Genomic DNA, 20,727 nt, shown 5'->3' with positions numbered 1-20,727 from the left:
CATGTATAAAGATATTCGTTTATAAATAGCACAGGGAAAACCGAGTTTGAAAAAAGCGAAGAATTTTATCATGTCTAAAAATATTCGTTTATAAATAGCACAGGGAAAACCGAGTTTGAAAAAAATAACAAATAACTACCTTCTTTATTAAATCAATATCAACAAATGGAAGAATTTCATCATGTTTAAAATTACTCATTTATAAATAGCACGGGGAAAACTGAGCTTAAAAATATAACAAATAACTTTCTTCTTTGTTAAACCATTATCAACAAATGGAAGAATTGCATAATGTCTACAAATATTCATTTATGAATAGCACAGGCAGGGAAAACCTAGTTAAAAAAAATGACAAATTAACTTCCTTCTTTGTTAAACCATTATCAACAAATAGAAGAATTTCATCATGTCTACAAATATTCATTTATGAATAGCACACTGCAGAGGCGGATCCAGCAATTTGGAAAAGGGGGGGGGGGGGGGTTCCAATTGATGAAAATCAATACGTGCAAAATTCATTACTTGTCAATAAAAATGACTTTTTGAAAGTTTTCCGTGCGTAAATTTAATAAACATTTATCTAGTCACTATCTATATCACATCTATATCAACAGCAGAGTGCACTGCATTATTGAGCGTTTTGCTGTTTTGGTTTAGGTAAGGAAGATTTGCATAATTTCTAGCCTTAAAAAAAAACCAAGTATCCAGCAATAAAAACGTGCGTTTATGCTTAATAGAAAAGAAACACTAAAAACAAACAATAATTCGGAGTAATTACGACAAGTTATTATAAAAATGGATTTTGTTGGTAATTTTTTATGTCTTTGATGTTTAAATTCTGAACTTTTTATCGATTTTGATTTCTATCGATTGCCTTCTTAAATAAAGGTCTAAATGATCCGATATGACAAAAGAATGGGGATAATTTATCTGCTGAATATATGGTACATGTGTAATACAATGGTACAAGCAATTGTTGTCCCAGGGTACTTCTGTAATGGGTGCGCTACATGATCCGGTAGTAGTACAGATGCGATCATACATGTATTTAGGAAAGTTTTGTAAAGTTCTGCATTTTCATAATAGTTTACATATAACCCTTTTACACGGTAGTTTTGTAACAGAATTTCCAATTGTTGGAAACAAAAACAAAACAAAAAAAGGCTTTTTTGTGTCTCATGTGGGTATGAGGGTAGCTAGCATTCCAGAAAAATAGCATAACCCACGTGTTTATTCGGTGTAGTAAACACCGGATGCTGAAGGATAGTAAAAAAAATCGATAGGGTTTTTTTCATATAGGAACAAAATTACGGTACGTTGTACGAAATTCTTTAAATAAGCAATTTTATAAGCATTTATTTGAGATTTTTAGAGTATTTATATTATAAATGGGGAAATTGTCTTTAAATAGGCATTAAAAGTTTTAAAAAAATTCATTTGTCCCAGAGAAAGGGGGGGGGGGGGTTCCGACCCCCGGAACCCCCCCTCTGGATCCGCCACTGCACAGGCAGGGAAAACCGAGTTTAAAAATATAACAAACGACTTCCTCAAATGACTCTCATGCCATCTAAAGTTGTTTTGATTCAGTTCACGGTTCGGATTGCTATTTTCTGCTGTCTTCGTGTTGTCCTTATGAGCGATTTCAACCCCGGTTAAACATTAACTAGAATAAAAACATGCACTGCAATTCGACGCAACTTACCCAGTTTTAATAAATTTTCGTTTATTCACGGCCATTAATACTAGCGTATCCCTTTCGCTGTTGAGGCAAAGGGTACAACTTATCACTTTTTTTCAATGTTAGCTAACTAAATAGTCTGTATGAAACACCAACAAATGCATTTTATTGTTTATGTTTACTGATAAAAAATTCATTAGAATGAATTAACCATAAAATTTTTAAGATAGAACCATTTTAACAAGACCTTGAACTTTCGGTTGGATGTAGCTATCTATTTCTTGCGTCAAAATAATTTAAAAATGACGCGGTTTCAAGCGAATTATATACCGGTTGCGTAGTCTTAGCTCAAAAGCCAAACAATTCTTGTTGTTTTCACAGAGCAATGACTGAGTGGCCAGCAATGAAATAGAGATGCCTACGTCACATTGCTGTTTGACACAACTTTTCAAAGTCCAAGCTCTTGTTAAAATGGTGCTATATCTATAAAAAATACTAAATCGTCTGTAATGTGGATATCAAAACGTTACATAGAAGTAACAACTGATTCTCCTTCTATGTAAAGATCCACGATAACCACAACTGACTTTATTACATGGTCAGTGATGAGACGAACTGTCATCAAAAGTAAAAGTCATGGAAAGTGGAATTTTTAAATTTTTAATTCAAATTCCCTTGAACACAACTTACATGTAGATTTCAGCCGGGGGGGGGGGGGGTCTCATTCATTTAGATTTATAATATATCACTGGACTTTGACCCGTGCGTGCACGGGTTGGCATATAACATATGATATCGGACATTTACGAAATAGATACATCCACATATCGTTTATTGTCGACATTTGCATAACCAAGCTTTCAGCCTACAATAATGCTATTAATTTCACTACACTCTGCTGAGTTGGAATAATGTAACTGTGTCTAGGGAAAGACCTCCCATATGCCCGTAATGTAGCAGAAAATTGCAGAATCGCTCCAAAAAGATAGATAGATAGATAGATAGATAGATAGATAGATAGATAGATAGATAGATAGATAGATAGATAGATAGATAGATAGATAGATAGATAGATAGATAGATAGATAGATAGAAAACATACGCGATAAGAGGCGTTAAATTAGAGGAGACATAAAGATCAAACTTGTACCACCAAGGGTTCATTATGCATGAAATTCATTGAGAAACAGTTCTTAAACAAAATTTAAAAGAACAAAAATTATTTATTTCTAAGAATTGTTCTATTATGTACTCATTTACATTTGTGGAGGGGGGGGGGTTAAAGATTTTATAGACTTTTTTTTAATTTTTTATTTTATTTTATTTTATATTTTTTTTATGACAAGATTTGAGCTGGGCGCTAGGTGCCTACAGGTGATATAACTGGGACCTGTGTGATTTATCAATTTAATTTTATTCTGTGTTAAATGTGACATTAAATCGTTTCATACTATGTCGTGATAGAGAGAAGCATGGTTTTTTTCCACTGTATCTAGGTATAAAGCTGGGAACGCAAACTATGATAAGCACGTCGTTTTTATTTTACAGTAAAGGGTCGATCACTCCTACATTCTACGTACATTTAAAGTACCATGAAATTTGAACTATCAAGTGTACAAAAGAGTGGGTCTTAAAACACAATAGAAGATAATGATGTCCACGTACAACTTCTTTATTTAAACATTTTAAAATACAAAATGATTATTATGAAATGCAACGTATCAAGATCTAGGAATACTTGCATAATAATCCAGCGTTTAAATGTAAAAATTAAAGTAGTATCTTTGGCAAGTTGCATAATTTGTTGCATGACTCTTGTGTCTGGATATACTTTCAATATATACACTATAGATACACAAGTTTGTTTCTATATTCAAGTTATTTATCTATATTTTGTCGACAAGTCAAATAAGGTCCTCTATATATGCAAGTATTTATTATGTCGACATGTCTTAAAACCATGCAACTTTGTTATGCCAACATGCAGTTTAACTAAACAATGAAGCAGAGATGTGATAAAAAAGTAATGAATTCATAAAAAACGTTGAACTTTATGGTTATTTATCAATATTATCGACCACACGTAACTTGCTAGATGAATTAAATCTTGGTCATTTATGTAAATTATCTAGGTTGTTTGAAGACATGGAACATATGTCAATATAGAAATTGCTTGTATGCCAGCATATATAATTCACAAGTCTACATATGTTACGTTTTACATGTCAGGTTTTGCAAATGAACGATAAAATCGATTTCTCGAGCGTTTTCATTTTGGTATGATAATAAAACTTAAGGTATACCTCGAACCATCATTATGATGTTTTTTGCCATGTTTACATTATATTATTATAGTTCACCTGAGTTGAAAGCTCACCTGAGCTGAAAGCTCAAGTACGCTTTTTTTATAACATTTTGTCTGTTGTTCGTCTGTCCGTCCGTCCGTCTGTCCGTTTGTTCGTAAACTTTTCACATTTCCAACATCTTCTCCAGATCTACTGGGCCAATTTCAATCAAGCTTGGTACAAAGTACCTTTATGCGAAGGGGATTCGAAGTTGTGAAAATCATGACCCTCAAGGGTAGGGTAGGGCCACAATGGGGGCATCGAGCAAATCTTTAAATGTTTAAAAATCTTCTCAGAAACTAATTAGCCAGGAAAGCTGACTCTTGTGTTCTAGCATTCTCAAGTAGTGTTGATTCAAAGTTATGAAAGTCATGATTCCCGGGGGTAGGGTGGGGCCGCAATGGGGGATGAAAGTCAAATCATGATCCCAGTGGGTAGGATTGTGTCTCAACGTGTGGCGGGGGGGGGGGATTTACATGGGATTTTAGGCTCACCTAGTGTATCAGAAAGCATGCTTTTGTCCATGTTAAAAATTCCCACATTGGAAGTAACCTCCAGTTTCAAAGACACAATGCTTCAGTGTTGTGGCAGGGAAAATGGGGGAATGAGGTCACATCAGTTAATCCGCAAGGTAAATACCCTCTTGAAATATGAGGAAGCACCTTCCATGCTGGTCATCCAGTGCGGAGGGAATCATTTGGTCAAATTCTTAAATCTGTTGAACCAAGAGCCTCTATTAAGAGAATTTTGGATAAGCTTGTTGTGCTCTTGCCAAACACCATATTGGTCTGGTCACAGATCCTACCACGGCTTCACTGGCGGGGGGAGATTGACCATCAAGCCCTAGAAAAGGTTAGAGTGCTGTTCACCTGAACTATTTAGGCAATGACCTATTTTTATAGGTTACAACAGGGCTTGCAATCTTTTTTAGATGATAAAGGGCTTAAATGTATCGCCGAAATGATATGAACACGGGCCATGGCTGATGATGTTGTAATTGAGCATTTATAAGTGTTATGTGCGTGGCTTCACCTTGCACAACTTTAATCAACCACACCGATTCATCTAACTTGATAGTAAATTTAATGATTTTTCTTCAGCTTAGTGAGCTTTATAGATCGGACGAAAGAGAACTAATTTTTTTTGTGACAATGCATTTTTCCTTGTAGTAATAAGTTGAAGGTAAATTTAATTGTATGACCCCTCTTACTTATTGGTTAAGTGTGGCCTAATTTCGACCCATCATTTTTAGTTGTTCGTTAATTTTCAAGCTTCAAACCCCCTCGAATTTACATCAAGTTTAAGGGATGCCAAATGTTCAAGACATATGTGCCCTCATATACCCATCTGATGATATGATTTAGGGCACTATTTAGGCTCCCTCATTTTACCTTGAATTCGTATTTTGGGGGTGTTTGATTCCCTCTTCAAACATTTTTTTTTAAAATAATGGAGCAGCTGAGGCAATTGTAAATCTATAAACCAATTAAAAAAGTATTACATTCTTTCCCTTTTTTTCAGAAACAATTAAAGCTGCAGTGAGTAAGAACCATTCACAGGAGAATTAAAACCTGTCTATATGATATTTGCAAGAATAAAAATTACATGTATTTTTATCTCGTTTTTTATCATTAGATGGCTGGAGCTGCAAAATTATTGCAATTTTCAAAAGATTCAGTGTTGTGAAAACAGGATATAAATCAGTTGAAGATGGTAATTTAGAAAGAGAATGTGTATCAACAATGAACTAAAAAATGAAAAATATTTAAGGCATATTTTTAAATATGCATAAGGCATATGTGATACATGTTGTGTAAATAATACTAAATAATACTAAAGGATAAAGAAAATAAGTAAACAAAAAAATGAAATTAACATATGTTCAACATACTTCTAACATATATTTATAAACATATGGTAATCATATGGTTATCAAAAACATATGTTTAATATATATTAAACGTATGATGAACATATGATTATGAACATATGTTTAACATATGGTGCTCGTTTTTATGGGGAATATATGTTTCAGAACATATGTTCAACATATGTTCAACATTTTTACCTGTGTAGTGACAATTATTTTCATACCTATATATATACTTTTTTATAACTTAAGCTGCCATGGCAATTATCGCCAATAAACTCATCTCCAGTAATGAAGTCTTGGTTGTTACTCTGAATTTCAATATTTAATTTCATCTACAATAAATGTAACTGTAAACATCAAAATAATATAGCGAACGGTTGACAATTGGATTGGCGTTAGCGTTTTAACTTGCCAGACATTATGGCACAATGCACTCATAAGAAATCTTTCACTCCGAGCTTATCATACTTTTTTTGTACTTTTATTTGGTGTATAACTTTATTCATTTGATTTAATAAAGGCAGTAATAATATACACAGTACATGCGTATGTTTATTCGCAAATCAAAAATCAATACACATACATATAAACTGGTTAACTAAAAATATTGCATTTAATCTATTTTTGTTCCCTTTATAACGAATGTTTGCATGAATTGTATGAAAGCGTTTGAATGCAAGATTTATCATTGAAATATACAGTTTCTGTCCCTCCACTTCCTTCGTCTCTTGGCTGTTTAATCTGCCTGTTTGAATATTTATTCTCTTACACCGTATGAGTGGTGCATGATGAACAAAACAAAAAAAGATCTACATCTACACAAGTGCAATGCTTGCCACACACAAAACTGATTAAAGAAATCGTCAAATGAACGCGTCAAAAACTATAAAAGGATTACGAATTAACTACATGTACAGATAAACTGTGATAAAAATTTATCCCATTTATGTAGAAAACTATACACAATAAATGATATGGGTATATTGATACGCGTTATTCAACACTTGTTTGGTATGGATGTGTAATCAACAGAATGTCTTCTAAAGTCGCTGGTAGAAATGCCTGCGTTTTTCAGGATTTTTTTAAGCATCGCCACATCATCTGTAGCATTGTGGGTGTCGTATGTCTCGCCACAAAAATGCCATGCAAGAGATTTCTGTGCATACGATCCAAGGCCAGGATGTTTATCTTTTATTATATTGATCGAATCGCAAAATGTCGCCCCTATAGATTTAAATCTATCTTTCAGATCACAGGAACACAAAGCCCTGTCCATCACTAAAAAATCAAAACCGAACCCAAATTGAGCTACTATTATGACATCATCAAATTTCTTCAACCAGTCAAGGAAGTCATTGAGCGCGGTCTTTATTCCGACAAAATCAACGGGGTTGCCTTGGTAGGTAAGAATCCCATTGCTCCAATCTATCCCAGAGACCGTTTTAGCATCATCTGAAATTATTTGCTCAGGGCTTACATATCTGTAAAACGTTTTCCGAGAACCGATTTTACTTGCAGCAATCTGTGTTATGTCCGGTATATTGTTGCCTTTAACTGGAAAACATAATATATAATTTGTATATTAACCTTTTTTCATTTTCATTTTTATCAAGTGTCATTTCATTACAAATTCGTATAAAACTAACTTAGTCCTGTTGTGTCCAAATCCAAAATAACAATGCTAGGTTCAGTTCTTTTCTTTTCAATGACTGAAAAAATATAAAGATGTGTTAAGTACATGTGTACTTTAAACATGTATGAATAGCTTTTTCAATTGACAGATCAAAGAATAAGTACAGGTGAGAACAATGATATAGTTCATTTGTTAAGTTATCAATACTGCGAACTTTTCTTTTTCTCTTCTCCTTTTTTGACACCTTCCTTGCCTCTGCCCGCTTGTTTTTCTTCCGTGACTTTAATTTTCTTTATTGGTATTTCGCAGCGTCTAGCTTCATTTGCTTCAGGCAAATAATCATCCTTATCCTTCTTTCTTTTTTTGCATTCTTGTTGTTTTAGTTTACTTTTCTCTTTCTTGTCCGAATCCATCTTCCAACAGTCAACGAATGAAATTTCGTCAACAATAATTCTCAATGATAAGACATTAAGATATCTAAATACCTTACAAAGAAAAGAATATTTCAAAAAGAAAAATATTAGTTTTTACTTTAGAACTCACAATAAGGACTATGCATATTATATTGATAGAGATTTAGATCGTAAAGTCGAAGTCTTGTTCCTTTTTCAACACTCATGTGTTTTAAACCAATCGATTCTTAAAAAAGCCAATTAAGTTTATAAATTTGTAATTTTGTTTGATATTTAGAGTATTAATAAAACCTCTTTGAATTCTGAAAAAGGCCAAAAATGAGAAAATAATTTTTATGTACCATTCCGTTGTCGTTTTACAGCGCTAAAAATTGAAATAAATAATTTTTTTTAATACCGGTTATTGTAAGAATGTAACATTTGCTTGATTTGTTTTTTGGTAGACTTCATTTGAATTTTAAGCAATACGCATTCATTGTTATTTTAAGATAAATATTTTTGTTTTTTTACATTCATTGAATTTTTATGCAAAACTTTCAAACGAATATCTGCTATTTTAAACACAAACAATTTACAATAAATGTATTGTATGTAAATTTTCATATAAATAAATTTTGCATCAATCTGTTTGGTGCATGTAAAAGAAAGTACATTTAATATGTCATAAATGACCTGGTGATTTCGAACAGTGTTCAAAATCAAAGATCCAAAGACAAAAATACCCAACAGGAGCATGGCAAACACGGACCTAAAATAGAGGTATGGTCAGGTAACACAGAGGAGTGTGCATCCTCTACCGACCCTTAACACTCGCTGTGTACTCTCTGTCGAGATCGGGTAAATTAGTATGAAAAAAAAACCTCAATCACCATGCGATCCAGTGGAAGATTGTATTGATATTCATATTTTATCAACTTGTTTGCCAGTAGCTTGGAACGCTTTAGAAACTGTCCTAATGTAATAAATTAACTGAGAGACAAAAACTCCATATCCAAACGATGAAGTATATTGCTAAATATGTAAGGAAACAACGTTTCAAAACGTTTTGTTGTTATATTACCATCAATGTCCATTTCCAGTGAAATATTTAAATATGAGACAGATGACTCATACTCTGTGGTATTTTTTTCTATTTCAACTTCACTGGGATATATCGAGTTGACATAGGCATTAAATACAATTATTAATCGATAATACATCGTCGATATAACTGAATGTTGAGTTGGATGCCACAGCGAGTGATTTATTTTTTTCACGTTTGAATACATTTTGCTTTATATAAAGACAAAAAGAGGTTTGCTAACAATGGGGCATAATTGGTACCCGTATTTCTCCTTTTTGATATAAGAGGATTAAAGATTTCGTATTTTGGTACCCCAAAATCCCTAATTATGTTACATAAGAGAAAATTAATTTACTTTTAAAGTAAAAACTGTAAGATAAACAGGTGTTTATCTGTAATAATTAATAAGGAACTATATATAGCTTTAGATGCTAGGTGGCAATAATTTGAAAAACAACTCCATATTTTTTTGATATTATATGAAAAATATTTAAAATCATAACGTGTCTATATTTTCAACCAAAATACATCAATAAAAAAAGATACTATATCAAAGTTTGTGAAAATATATCTGTTGTTTTTAATGTCAACTTTCAAACCCCAATGATAATTTTCGTCTTTTAGGTAGAAATAAATAACTTCACTTCGATCAATTGTTTAGCTACCCTGAAAACCTATCATTCATATCATAAAACATATATATATATATATATATATATATATATATATATATATATATATATATATATATATATATATATATATATATATATATATATATATATATATATATATATATATATTATTTTTTATTTTGGGCTTAAATATTAAAATTATATCCGAATGTCTTTTGGGAAAAAAGTTATAACTCGGTAAAAAAAAAAAGATTAAAAATCCCCAATATGATATTTTATTAAAAGAAGAGACAGTAAGAAAACGGAAAGGTCCTGCGTTGGAAACGGAAGTCCTTTAACATACGAAAAAAGTATGATATTTCTTAGAAAAAAGAGGACCCTAATTAAATCTATTTTTCTAGACCTAATTTAGTCATGATTGTTTTCTATGGTGAATTGACAAACACACTTTTAAATAATACAAAGCGTTACGAATCCTTTCTCTTCTAAGTTTGATAAAATTTTGTTGTTAAATGGTTCTTTACTTTGTTTATAAAGATGAACACCTTATCACCACCATACGAAACCTACCACTTCGCACCTTGTGATTGTGCGAAAAATTAAATAACATATTCAAGCAAACATATGTATTCGCGTATAGATCGCTGATGTATTCTGATGTAAAGAAGAACAAGGGTAAAAATGCATACTAGTCCTTACCTTCTTTTGTGCCTATTAAAACGTTTCCTTGCAAGTACAACCCTTAATACCGAAGCTATAAATATCTTTCAATCTCACTCACTTATTTGTACTATTCAAATATAGTGCATGCGCATTAGAATTTAACATTTTCGGAAAACGAACCAAAATTCATTATTCCAAGAAATTGAAAGTAAAACTGAAATAAGATAAAAAAGGTCATTCGACTAAAAAAGATAATTTTCAGCGTAATAGAATCATATTTGAAATAATAAAATTATAATTTTTAACTGATCTTTTTTATTGCATTATGAAAGACTTAAATTCGTACTTTGAAAAAATATATTTTTAAATGCACTGTCACTGGTTCCTACACAAAAGGTTATCAACAATCAAATCAAGCATTTTTTGTTTCATTTACCAATAACTATCAGTTCGTTTTAACCCAAAATAAATATTTAAACTTTCCTCTATTAGTCGCTTGCACAAATGAAAGGTCGATAAAAAAGTAATTTCCCTCTTCCTCTAAATAATGTAAAATTTGATATTAATATCACAAGCAATTAATCTTATATTGATTCGTTATCCTACACAAAGAAAGAAATGATTAACAAGAACCTTGATGTGTTATACTGACTTGATAAAAATATATTATCCCACACATACCTTATGATAATTTGAATTAAGAAATGTTCATACAAGAAAGATAAACATACTATCAACCTTTATTTTCAATTCGGTACAAAATATTGTTTTCAGGTATTCCCTTTTTTTTCAAAAATCAGAAAAAAAATTATTTTTGGAAAACACACTGTTTTTATTTACTTTTTTCAATTAAAACGAAAATGAAAGTTGAACGTTCTAACCATCATAATTATCTAAATATCTTAATAAAGGCTATACGAAACAGTTAAGTTATAAATGATTTTTAAAAAGCTGAAATATAAATGATTCCATGGACTACTTAAATTTTTTTTAATATCTATTAGTAATTTCTCTAAATTGCATATATATATATATATATATATATATATAGATATATATATATATATATATATATATATATATATATATATATATATATATATATATATATATATATTATTTCTCATGTCCTAGCATCTATGAATTTATGAACATCAGTAAATTTTATAAAACTTTGCTATCGAGAAATCCATGCTTACAATAGAATTGTTTGCTACATATATATATATATATATATATATATATATATATATATATATATATATATATATATATATATATATATATATATATATATATATATATATATATATATATACATGTAAGTCAGATATGCTTTTTGTAAGGATGTTTACGTGTGTAGGTCTAGTTCTGCTGTAGTTTTAAAAGTTGTATTAAGTATTCATGTATAAAATAAATGAACTGAACAACGATTTATATTTCAATAATTGGAGATGTCTGAACTCTGTCCATATACCTCTATTATCTATTTACAAAAATGAATAATAAGCATATCTTTCTTTTCGTATGTAAACTACGAAACTTTATCTTGATTAAGGTACAGGTCGGTATGATATTCAATTATTAGATATTTTTTCATGATGAATTTGGTTTCTATGAAATTATTGAAAAAGTTTTGACACAAATAAGAACAGATTTAGAGAATTGCCGTGATATCTAATAATTTGTTGACGAAGTCAATAAAATGTATATATTTCTTTGATATATTTGCGCAGAACAAAACCACCAAAAGCGTTTCTTGAAATAAAAAATAAGGTGATTAATACAAGTAAAGAGAAATTTTTTATCAATGTTATAATATTTTAAAACTTTTTAATGATATCAATTCAGGGTATTCATTTTTATATGATGGAGCATAACAAAAATTTTCATATTAAACGATGTATTTTTCTAAAACAAGCAAAAAAATTAATTAACATATTTATGTGGATTTAATAATCACATTGTAAATTATTTGTTGTTTTGTTTGTTTCCGAACCAGGATTTTGTGCTATGTATGCTGAGATTGCTCTTCATTAATCATTAATTATTTCTAAAGGAAAAAATTTAAATATTGCTTTGATAATTATAAATGTCTATCGACTGTGTCAAAAGTTACAAGAAGTGTTTTATATACGGAAAAAAATCAGTGATTATTATATATGACATCTCTGAATGATTTTGAACGTGAGTTTTTAATAAACAGAGACATATCTACCACAACGATATTTGATAATGTTTCCTTGATATGTGCAGGATATGCTATTTTGAGATATAAGACTACGGAGGAAATAAAATTAGTATTTAGTGATGACAGGTGTGTAGTAGTTATAATTACCTTGATTTTGAGATTGATGTTTGGTATACTTTTCACTAGCAAAGATAATTTTAAATATTGGCCAAAAGTTATACGATCTTGATATGTATGTTGCTTATGTACCCAATCATTTGGAAGGTTGGAGTATGGGGTTGTCATTAAATAAAACATATTGAACGGGTTTGTGCTTTTTTGTTAGAAAAAAAAACAGAAAAAAAAACAAAAAACAAAAAACAAAAAAACAAAAAAAAAACAATATTGATCAATTTCAGCGAGATGAAATAAAAAAATTACTTAATAAATAACTGCAACGTTCAGAGGGAGACGTCGTTTATCGTAAAACTTAAATTAAAGATCAAAATACTTAATAATTGTTTGAAGCTGTTTTTAAACTTGAAAGAACTGGGTGGTAAAATCCATTTCTAAAGGACCCAATTCGTGATTGTACGGATTTTTAAAAAGTAGTCAGGCTTAATTAAATAAAACACGCGTTTTTTTACCTGGAATTACCAGGGTCCGCAGAAGAGCTAATTACTATACAAAATCAAATCAACATAACGTAAACAAAAATATTTTCATAATACTAATTTCGTATAAATCCATCGCTTTAAAACTAGATTACAAAACAATTAATTCAGGTTATTTTAATACTTTTCTTTAGTTGACATATTATTCATTTGAGGAAAATTACGATTATATGTGCTAAATACGAGGGTTGTTAGAAAAGTTCGCGGACAAGTTCGATTGTGAGTGGATTATTTGCATGATACCAGCCAATCGTTTCAGATTTACACGACATGTTTTAAAATAGATATGTAAATATGTAAAGATTTGTTTGTTTTCTTTATATGCACCATAAAAATAGAAAGTTTACTATTTTTTTAATTATTTTAAGATATGCTTCAAAAAGTCACTTTTCATAATTTATTTATATTTTGTACACATTTGTCCTTATAAAGTTAATGTACTGTTTAAGCGCATGAAAGTGCAAAATGCTTCCCATAACCTCACAATAACTTATAAACTTATGAATTAAATGTACATTTTCTGGCCGTTTTATTACCGATAGTAAAGTCAAAAGCGTTAATGTTAATGGACATCTTAGAGCACCAACCCGTCAATAAACTTTGTGTGCAAGCAGGAAAATCACCGATGGAGACCAAATGGTTCTCAGTTGCTGCTGGATCTAACCCAAATTTGCCTCAGACACTGGTTAAAGAATGGCATCAGATGTTTAAAAGTAGAAGGACTGCCATTTTTGATGACGAATGAGCCCCCATACAGCCCGGATCTTGCATCTTTGTTTTTCTAAAGCAGAAACAGACAGAGATTTTGGACCTACTACATGTCACTGAAGACATTATACGTAATCTTGAAAAATCATGCTATAAAGATTGTTTTATAAAAATAGAAAAAAAAAGACATGAAAAGTGTGGAACTTAAAGGTGTTTACTTTAAAAAAAGAGTGACAGGTTCAAGTTGTTTGACGTCACCTGACGTTGTAGAAATATGAAATAGTGCTCTGTAAATTTAATTCATGCACAGCAAAAATCGCTGTCTACTTTGACAGAAATCATCCGATTTTTCGATACTTATTTTCAATTTAATAAATCATGCGTCATCCTTCAAAGTACACAGAAGTTATTCCGCAAATCACTTTGTCCGTGATCTTTTCTAACAAACCTCTTAGTTGTCACTTTTATATAGAACTTTTTTAAAAAATTAATTTTCTTATTTTAATGTTTTATATTTTCCAATTTCGACTAAGAGCACATGGTGTGACCGGCCGGCAGGGGATGTTCACTCCTTCAGAGCACCTGATCACGCCTCTAAGGTTTTTCGAGAGGTCCGTGATAGCTCTGGTTTGGACTATTGATTTAATGATGACATTTTTAGCGGTCCATGTTTGCTCTGCTCCTGTTTTGTGATTTTCATTTGGACTTTTTAAGTTTAACACTGCTCGTTATCACCACAAGTAACTTTTTCTCTAAAGTTTTATAATTTGCTGATGTAATTTGTTTGGGGAAATGTTATTTGTCGAAAGCTGGCCAAATCGTCTTACATCATCATTATCATCAATGGACGAATTTTTAAATGACTACATTTTTTTACCTTTAGAAACTTTAACATTTCAAATATTTTGAAGAACTTACTTTTTACCGATATTATAGAGCGATTGTTCACTTATAATCCAGCTAATGAAAATGTCTACTGGTTTAACAAAATATCAACGGCACGTATGGTCGACATTTTCCGGAAAATTTAGGACATTTTTTGTTGTGGAGAAATAATAAGCTTTCACTACTTTCACGGAAACGTTTCTTTTTTTCTTAAACTCTTTCTATGATGATAAGCATTAAACTTCCGCTTAATTATTTCCGTAATTTTTTTAGTGTAAAATGTTTAACTTTGGATATATTTCTCTTCGTGATGCAATGTTACAGTACCGGTTTATTTCAAATGTTCAAACATTCAATCGCTAAAAAAAACTACGAAATAATATTAGCAGTGATAACAACAGATTCAACACACGCGACCTCGGTGTCCAGCTGACACGCTTAGCCAAATCCGTCAATCAGGGCTAAGGTTATTGCTTCTTGTTTGATTGACAAACGGTATGCTATATTGCTCTCAATACAGGTAATTTTTAGGGGAGGTTCCTCAAAATTAGGTCTTGAAAGTATTTTTCCGGAGACAGGAGAAATAAGTATGATATAGTAGGAAAACCTTTCAAAAACAATATGCAAAGGGGAAAAAGTTAAATACAAGTTATATGGCTGTGATAATACTTCCTTTAAAGTGGATATGACAGATATTGTGTTGACACCAAAACAAACATTAAAATAAGTAATCACAAACATTTCAAACGTACAGAATATTCAATAATAACACAGCCCTTAAATATTACATACCGTTATATGCTTTAAATTATTAAAGTATAATGTTCAATGTATAAACTGTTATTATAAGCATATATAGAACTTTAATTGTTAAGGTGAAAAACGAAAACAATTTTTAAGACAAATTTCAGAAGATGCAAACGATTAACGAACCCTATAATAAGGAAATAAACATATATGATTGTTCAAAACGTAAAATCAACACATAGAGAGCAAATTTGTTTCATGATCTGTCTTTCTTGATGACACTTTCTAGATCTAGTTCCAACTCTTAAGGAATCTAAAATATAAAAATAGTTCAAGCCATAAAATCATTTTGAATAGCTCACATATGAAAACAAAACGATATACCTGAACAAGAAATACTGGACAGGTGGTGTGATTGTCTATGCTCTATATCGATATTTTGTCCATAATATTTAAATTCATTTCTAAAAGTAAGCGCTTTCTGCTTACAACTCAATATATATACGCCTTAACAATTGATATTTGTTCAGATTAACTGGGTTTTCAAAACAATTATTTATTAATTAGTTTATTTATTCATTCATTTATTTTCTAGGTTGGGTTGCAAAAACCATTTTAAGAAACGTTTAACATTTTTTAATGTTGCAAAATTACAGTGGTAAACAATAAAACCTGTTGGTGGTGTGCTAAAACCCATGTGTATACTAACTACAAATGTTAATTTTTTTTATAAAAGTGCATACAATAAAATCAGCTTCTCTTTACATTAAATAATATTACAAGTACATGTAATTATCATGTAGTTATCCGTTATTTCCGAGTAACTAGTAGTAACTGTTGCATTTGTCAGATTTCTCTCTTAAATAAAGGTGTGTTTGGTTTTAAGAACACTAAAATGCCCTTCAATGCAACATGTATACATATGTAACTCTAAGTAATTTTCTATATAAAAAGGGTTAGCATATTGTTTTGCATTTGTATAAATTGCATTTGATATTTTAGTTTAAATAAAATGTTAGTTTTGTATCAAATCTTATCTAGTGGTTTTCCATCTGTACATTATTAATCTTCAATCAGCCAAAATTCCATTGTGTCTGCGCATATTTTCTTTACTTGTATGCACATGTGTTTGACTCATAAAGCTTGCAGAGAATGGGTTAATCATGTGAGTTTTTAGTCTTTTCTCTTTTAAAAATGTGTTTGGCTTTTGGGCTTATCAATAGAACTGTAGACAATATCGTTTGATTTCAGATTGATGAAAATTTTACACTTAAATTTGAAAAAAAAACTTCGTGTTTTGGAGTAGAGACGTTAAAGTTCGACGAGTTAAGGGTCTATCGATAAATAAAAAGACATAATATTTACCTGACTGTAACTTTGGACTTGAACATTATATTTGATATCATTTTTCTTGTTTTTCAATGAAATTTTATATTTTATTGTGTTTGACTAGGCCTTCTACCAGATATTGTCAAGTCAAAGAAAGTTGACGATGCCTTCTTTTCATAATGAAGCCTCACATGGTAGGTATCTTGACACTAAATCATGAATACCCATTTATTGCCTTTTTTATCAATACGATGAATTTTATGAGACTTGGCCAAGTATTCATCAAGACTTTTTGTCACAAGGCGTAGCTCAAATGTGTATATTGAATGTCCTTTCATATATTGGCATACATATTACTCGTATAATCTGTAATTGGTCCCAATTTCCTGCATTTATATACTGCTTAGGATAAAATTGTTGATTTATCAAGATTTAAGAATGATTGTAATTAATGTTCTATTGGGGAAATTAATAATCAAAATACGTACACAAAAAAACTTAAGAATATGTATGTAAAATGTCCGTAAATATATTATGATTCAGCTGATTAGAAAGATCTTAAGCTCTATAATTACGTGCAATTTCACAATACAAACCTCTGAATCTATTGATCTTTTGTTCTGGCGTATGAAAGCGAAAATGGTTATTGTTAACGGTTTTATCTGTTTCATTTTCTCACAAAACTGGTTTTTTCGAAATTGAGAAAATAGAAAAGAAACCGCAATTGTGTATCTGAAACAAACAAAAAATGTATGAGATTCAGTAAATAAAGTTCTACTTTCAAAAAAAATAAATAGATTATATATCTGTTTAGTTCTATAAATAGGTTAATTGTCTTTGATAGATGATTTGATTACAATTAAATGATTAGATAGATTAACATGTTGCATATGCAACACTAGTTAGAATTAGAAAGGGAATATTCGAAATATGATCTAGAGTACTGCTTTTACTTGTGTAAACAAATGTGGCATATCGGAGATGTTTCACTTTCTCAGGGGACTGCCTCATTCGAAATTGAGAAAATGAAGACAAATCTAGAACGGTGAGCTAAATACAGAGAAAGAAAATAGTGTGTGAGTAAATTGAGGTCTCTAAATATAATAATCTACATCTACATTTGTATTTTCCAAAATTATATTAAGTTTACTCTCATATTAAATGCTCAAATTTTATTAAAATATCTACCTATATTTCACTTACTTTCAAATTTCCTCCAACAAAACCTGGCAGGGTAAAGTTCGTTATTATTGCTTTCTCAGATGACTGTCTTTCTCGAAACTACGAAAATGAAGACTGGCAAACACCTTCCTTATTTTTTCACATGAACATCACCCTCCACCACTAAACAACTTCATATGATAACATTTATTGACATTTACAAAAATTAAATTGATAATTCTATGTTGACAATGTTTAACTACAGCTTATCTAGAAAAAAAAACTATAAAAAATATATGAGTTGTGCAAAAATATAGAAATAAAACATCATGACATTCCCCCTTTGAAATGAAAAAAAATATAAACAGAAGCCTACCTGAGGCTGGAAAGACTCATTCGCTTGTAAATATATTTAGGGTCATTATGATAGTCAATCAGTTATTTCTTCAATGTAAACTAAGCAAAGTAATCATATTAAATCATATTAAGTGAACTTTTTGCGATTAAGAAGAGGTTTTATATGATCTTACTAAGAATATAACCCATGATCAAAAGTTTTGCGCCAATCAAATACTATCTGCATTTATCTTTTGTTTACAGCTCTCTAAGCTGTCAATCGGAAATTCGCAGTAAACTTGAAAAAAGGAAATAAGAGCATCTTTTAATTCAATATTTAGCTTCTTTTGTCTGGATGAAAAAGTGGGTTTTGCTCTAAAGTAATATAAAATTTATATTAAACGCGCAAAATGTCAACGAAGGCTGTGTTTTACGAAAAGACAAAGTCAAAACTGTTATAGTCTTATAGAATAATCCTCAACGGTAAAATTCATACCGTTTTTATCAAACAAATTAAAGCATCTGAGCTTATGACTAGTAATCATTATTGGTTAGTTTGTAAAACGCGGCCTAGAATATTATATTATCAAATAGAAGTAAAGCAGTTAATTCATATTACTCAAGCCAAAAAATGATGATTTTAAAAATCATGTAGTGTATATTACATTTAATTTAGATGTTTGACTATTTTACATTTTATTTAAAATTATACTAACGGCATGTAAGAGTTGTCTACCTTTCATTAAACCTTACTCAAGCGATCTGTGTTCATGTACGCTCTTTCAAGTTCAATGAAATCTTGAAGTTAGATCTTTCCAGGGTAGTGTACTCTCTCTATATACACGAAATAGTTTGTTGATTAATTTATTAATTATACATTATAAACATGAAATATATTTTCTCTAACATTTTGTTTTCTACCGAAGTAACCCTTTAATTTCAATTTCATTGAGATAAGAAAAATTCGGTATCTTCATATATCACTAAATTTCCTCTCAGCCCCAAGTCTTCTATACCTCGAGATGTATCAATATTGTTATCAATCAAATCATATGGAACAACAGATCTAGAAAGTCGAATAAAATCATTAGGGTTCAAAACTTCATAATTCCTGACTGTATCAGCATAAGGCTCATTGAGAGGAACAACACACCTAGATAACTGAATTGAAATATCGAATTCTAGATTACTAGAAAAACTAAGGATATCACGAGAACCAACATAAAAAAATACGTCATTATCTTCAGAGCTAATAGAATTAATTGAATTTCTAATGTAGCTGTCTGCACTAACATCAAAAAATACGGCATTATCTTCAGAGCCAATAGAATTAATTGAATTTCTAATGTAGCTGTCTGCACTAACATCAAAAAATACGTCATTATCTTCAGAACCAATAGAATTAATTGAATTTCTAATGTAGCTGTCTGCACTAACATCAAAAAATACGTCATTATCTTAAGAGCCAATAGAATTAATTGAATTTCTAATGTCGCTGTCAGCATTAACATCAACAAATACGTCATTATCTTCAGAGACAATGGAATTAATTGAATTTCTATTGTCACCGTATGCACTAACATCAACTAATACGTCATTATCTTCAAAGCCAATAGAATTACTCGAATTACGTAGGGCGTCCTCTTGACAAACATCAACTAAGATGTCACTATACTCAGAGCCATTAACATTACTCAGATTACGTAGGGCTTCTTCTTGACAAACATCAAATAAGATGTCACTATACTCAGAACCATTAACATCACACGAATTACGTAGGGCGTCTTCTTGAAAAAATCAACTAAGATGTCGCTATACTCAGAATCAATAACATTACTCGGATTACGTAGGGCGTCTTCTTGACAAACATCACCTAAGATGGTACTATACTTAGAATCAATAACATTACTCGGATTACGTAGGGCGTCTTTTTGACAAACATCAACTGAGATGTCACTATACTCAGAATCAATAACATTACTCGGATTACGTAGGGCGTCTTCTTGACAAACATCAGCTAAGATGTCACTATACTCAGAATCAATAATATTACTCGGATTACGTAGGGCGTCTTCTTGACAAAGATCAACTAAGATGTCACTATACTCAGAATCAATAACATTACTCGGATTACGTAGGGCGTCTTCTTGACAAACATCAACTAAGATGTCACTATACTTAGAATCAATAACATTATTCGGATTACGTAGGGCGTCTTCTTGACAAACATCAACTAAAATGTCACTATACTCAGAATCAATAACATTACTCGGATTACGTAGGGCGTCTTCTTGACAAACATCAACTAAGATGTCACTATACTTAGAATCAATAACATTACTCGGATTACGTAGGGCGTCCTCTTGACAAACATCAACTAAGATGTCACTATACTCAGAATCAATAACATTACT

At 30.7% G+C, this 20,727-nt stretch overlaps 1 protein-coding gene and 1 long non-coding RNA gene across 3 annotated transcripts; both read right to left on the bottom strand.

Annotated features, from left to right (window-relative positions):
* Positions 1–6,428: 6,428 nt before the first annotated feature.
* Positions 6,429–10,572, bottom strand: LOC128184530 (uncharacterized). 2 transcript variants are annotated; one of them, XM_052854060.1, is made up of 4 exons: positions 10,340–10,572; positions 7,744–8,014; positions 7,543–7,605; positions 6,429–7,450 (listed from the first exon to the last, which is right to left on the bottom strand). In XM_052854060.1, exons 2-4 carry the CDS (start codon positions 7,940–7,942, stop codon positions 6,894–6,896), a joined length of 819 nt encoding a protein of 272 aa, XP_052710020.1. In that variant the 5' UTR covers positions 7,943–8,014; positions 10,340–10,572; the 3' UTR covers positions 6,429–6,893. The 2 variants fall into 2 exon arrangements, with proteins under 2 accessions (XP_052710020.1, XP_052710019.1); XM_052854059.1 differs by lacking the exon at positions 10,340–10,572 and having other exon boundaries at positions 7,744–8,590.
* Positions 10,573–15,288: 4,716 nt separating this feature from the next.
* LOC128185070 (uncharacterized) lies at positions 15,289–20,336 on the bottom strand. The gene is made up of 3 exons (XR_008243816.1): positions 17,770–20,336; positions 17,413–17,548; positions 15,289–15,800 (listed from the first exon to the last, which is right to left on the bottom strand). It is a non-coding gene; the product is annotated as an uncharacterized LOC128185070 (long non-coding RNA).
* Positions 20,337–20,727: the final 391 nt, after the last annotated feature.

The sequence above is a fragment of the Crassostrea angulata genome, chromosome 5, assembly GCF_025612915.1.
Source record: "Crassostrea angulata isolate pt1a10 chromosome 5, ASM2561291v2, whole genome shotgun sequence".
NCBI classification, from domain to species: domain Eukaryota; kingdom Metazoa; phylum Mollusca; class Bivalvia; order Ostreida; family Ostreidae; genus Magallana; species Magallana angulata.
The sequence above is the reverse complement of the archived record's forward strand: the minus strand, read 5'-3'. Positions and strand labels throughout refer to the sequence as shown.

What these genes read in the sequence shown, in the direction of transcription:
- LOC128184530 (XM_052854060.1), bottom strand. Translation starts at nt 7,942, where the DNA reads ATGGATTCGGACAAGAAAGAGAAAAGTAAACTAAAACAACAAGAATGC. An exon ending in AGGAGAAGAGAAAAAGAAAA is followed by an intron (nt 7,606 to 7,743) that starts GTTCGCAGTATT and finishes ATATTTTTTCAG; the next exon opens with TCATTGAAAAGAAAAGAACT. An exon ending in TTTGGACACAACAGGACTAA is followed by an intron (nt 7,451 to 7,542) that starts GTTAGTTTTATA and finishes TATGTTTTCCAG; the next exon opens with TTAAAGGCAACAATATACCG.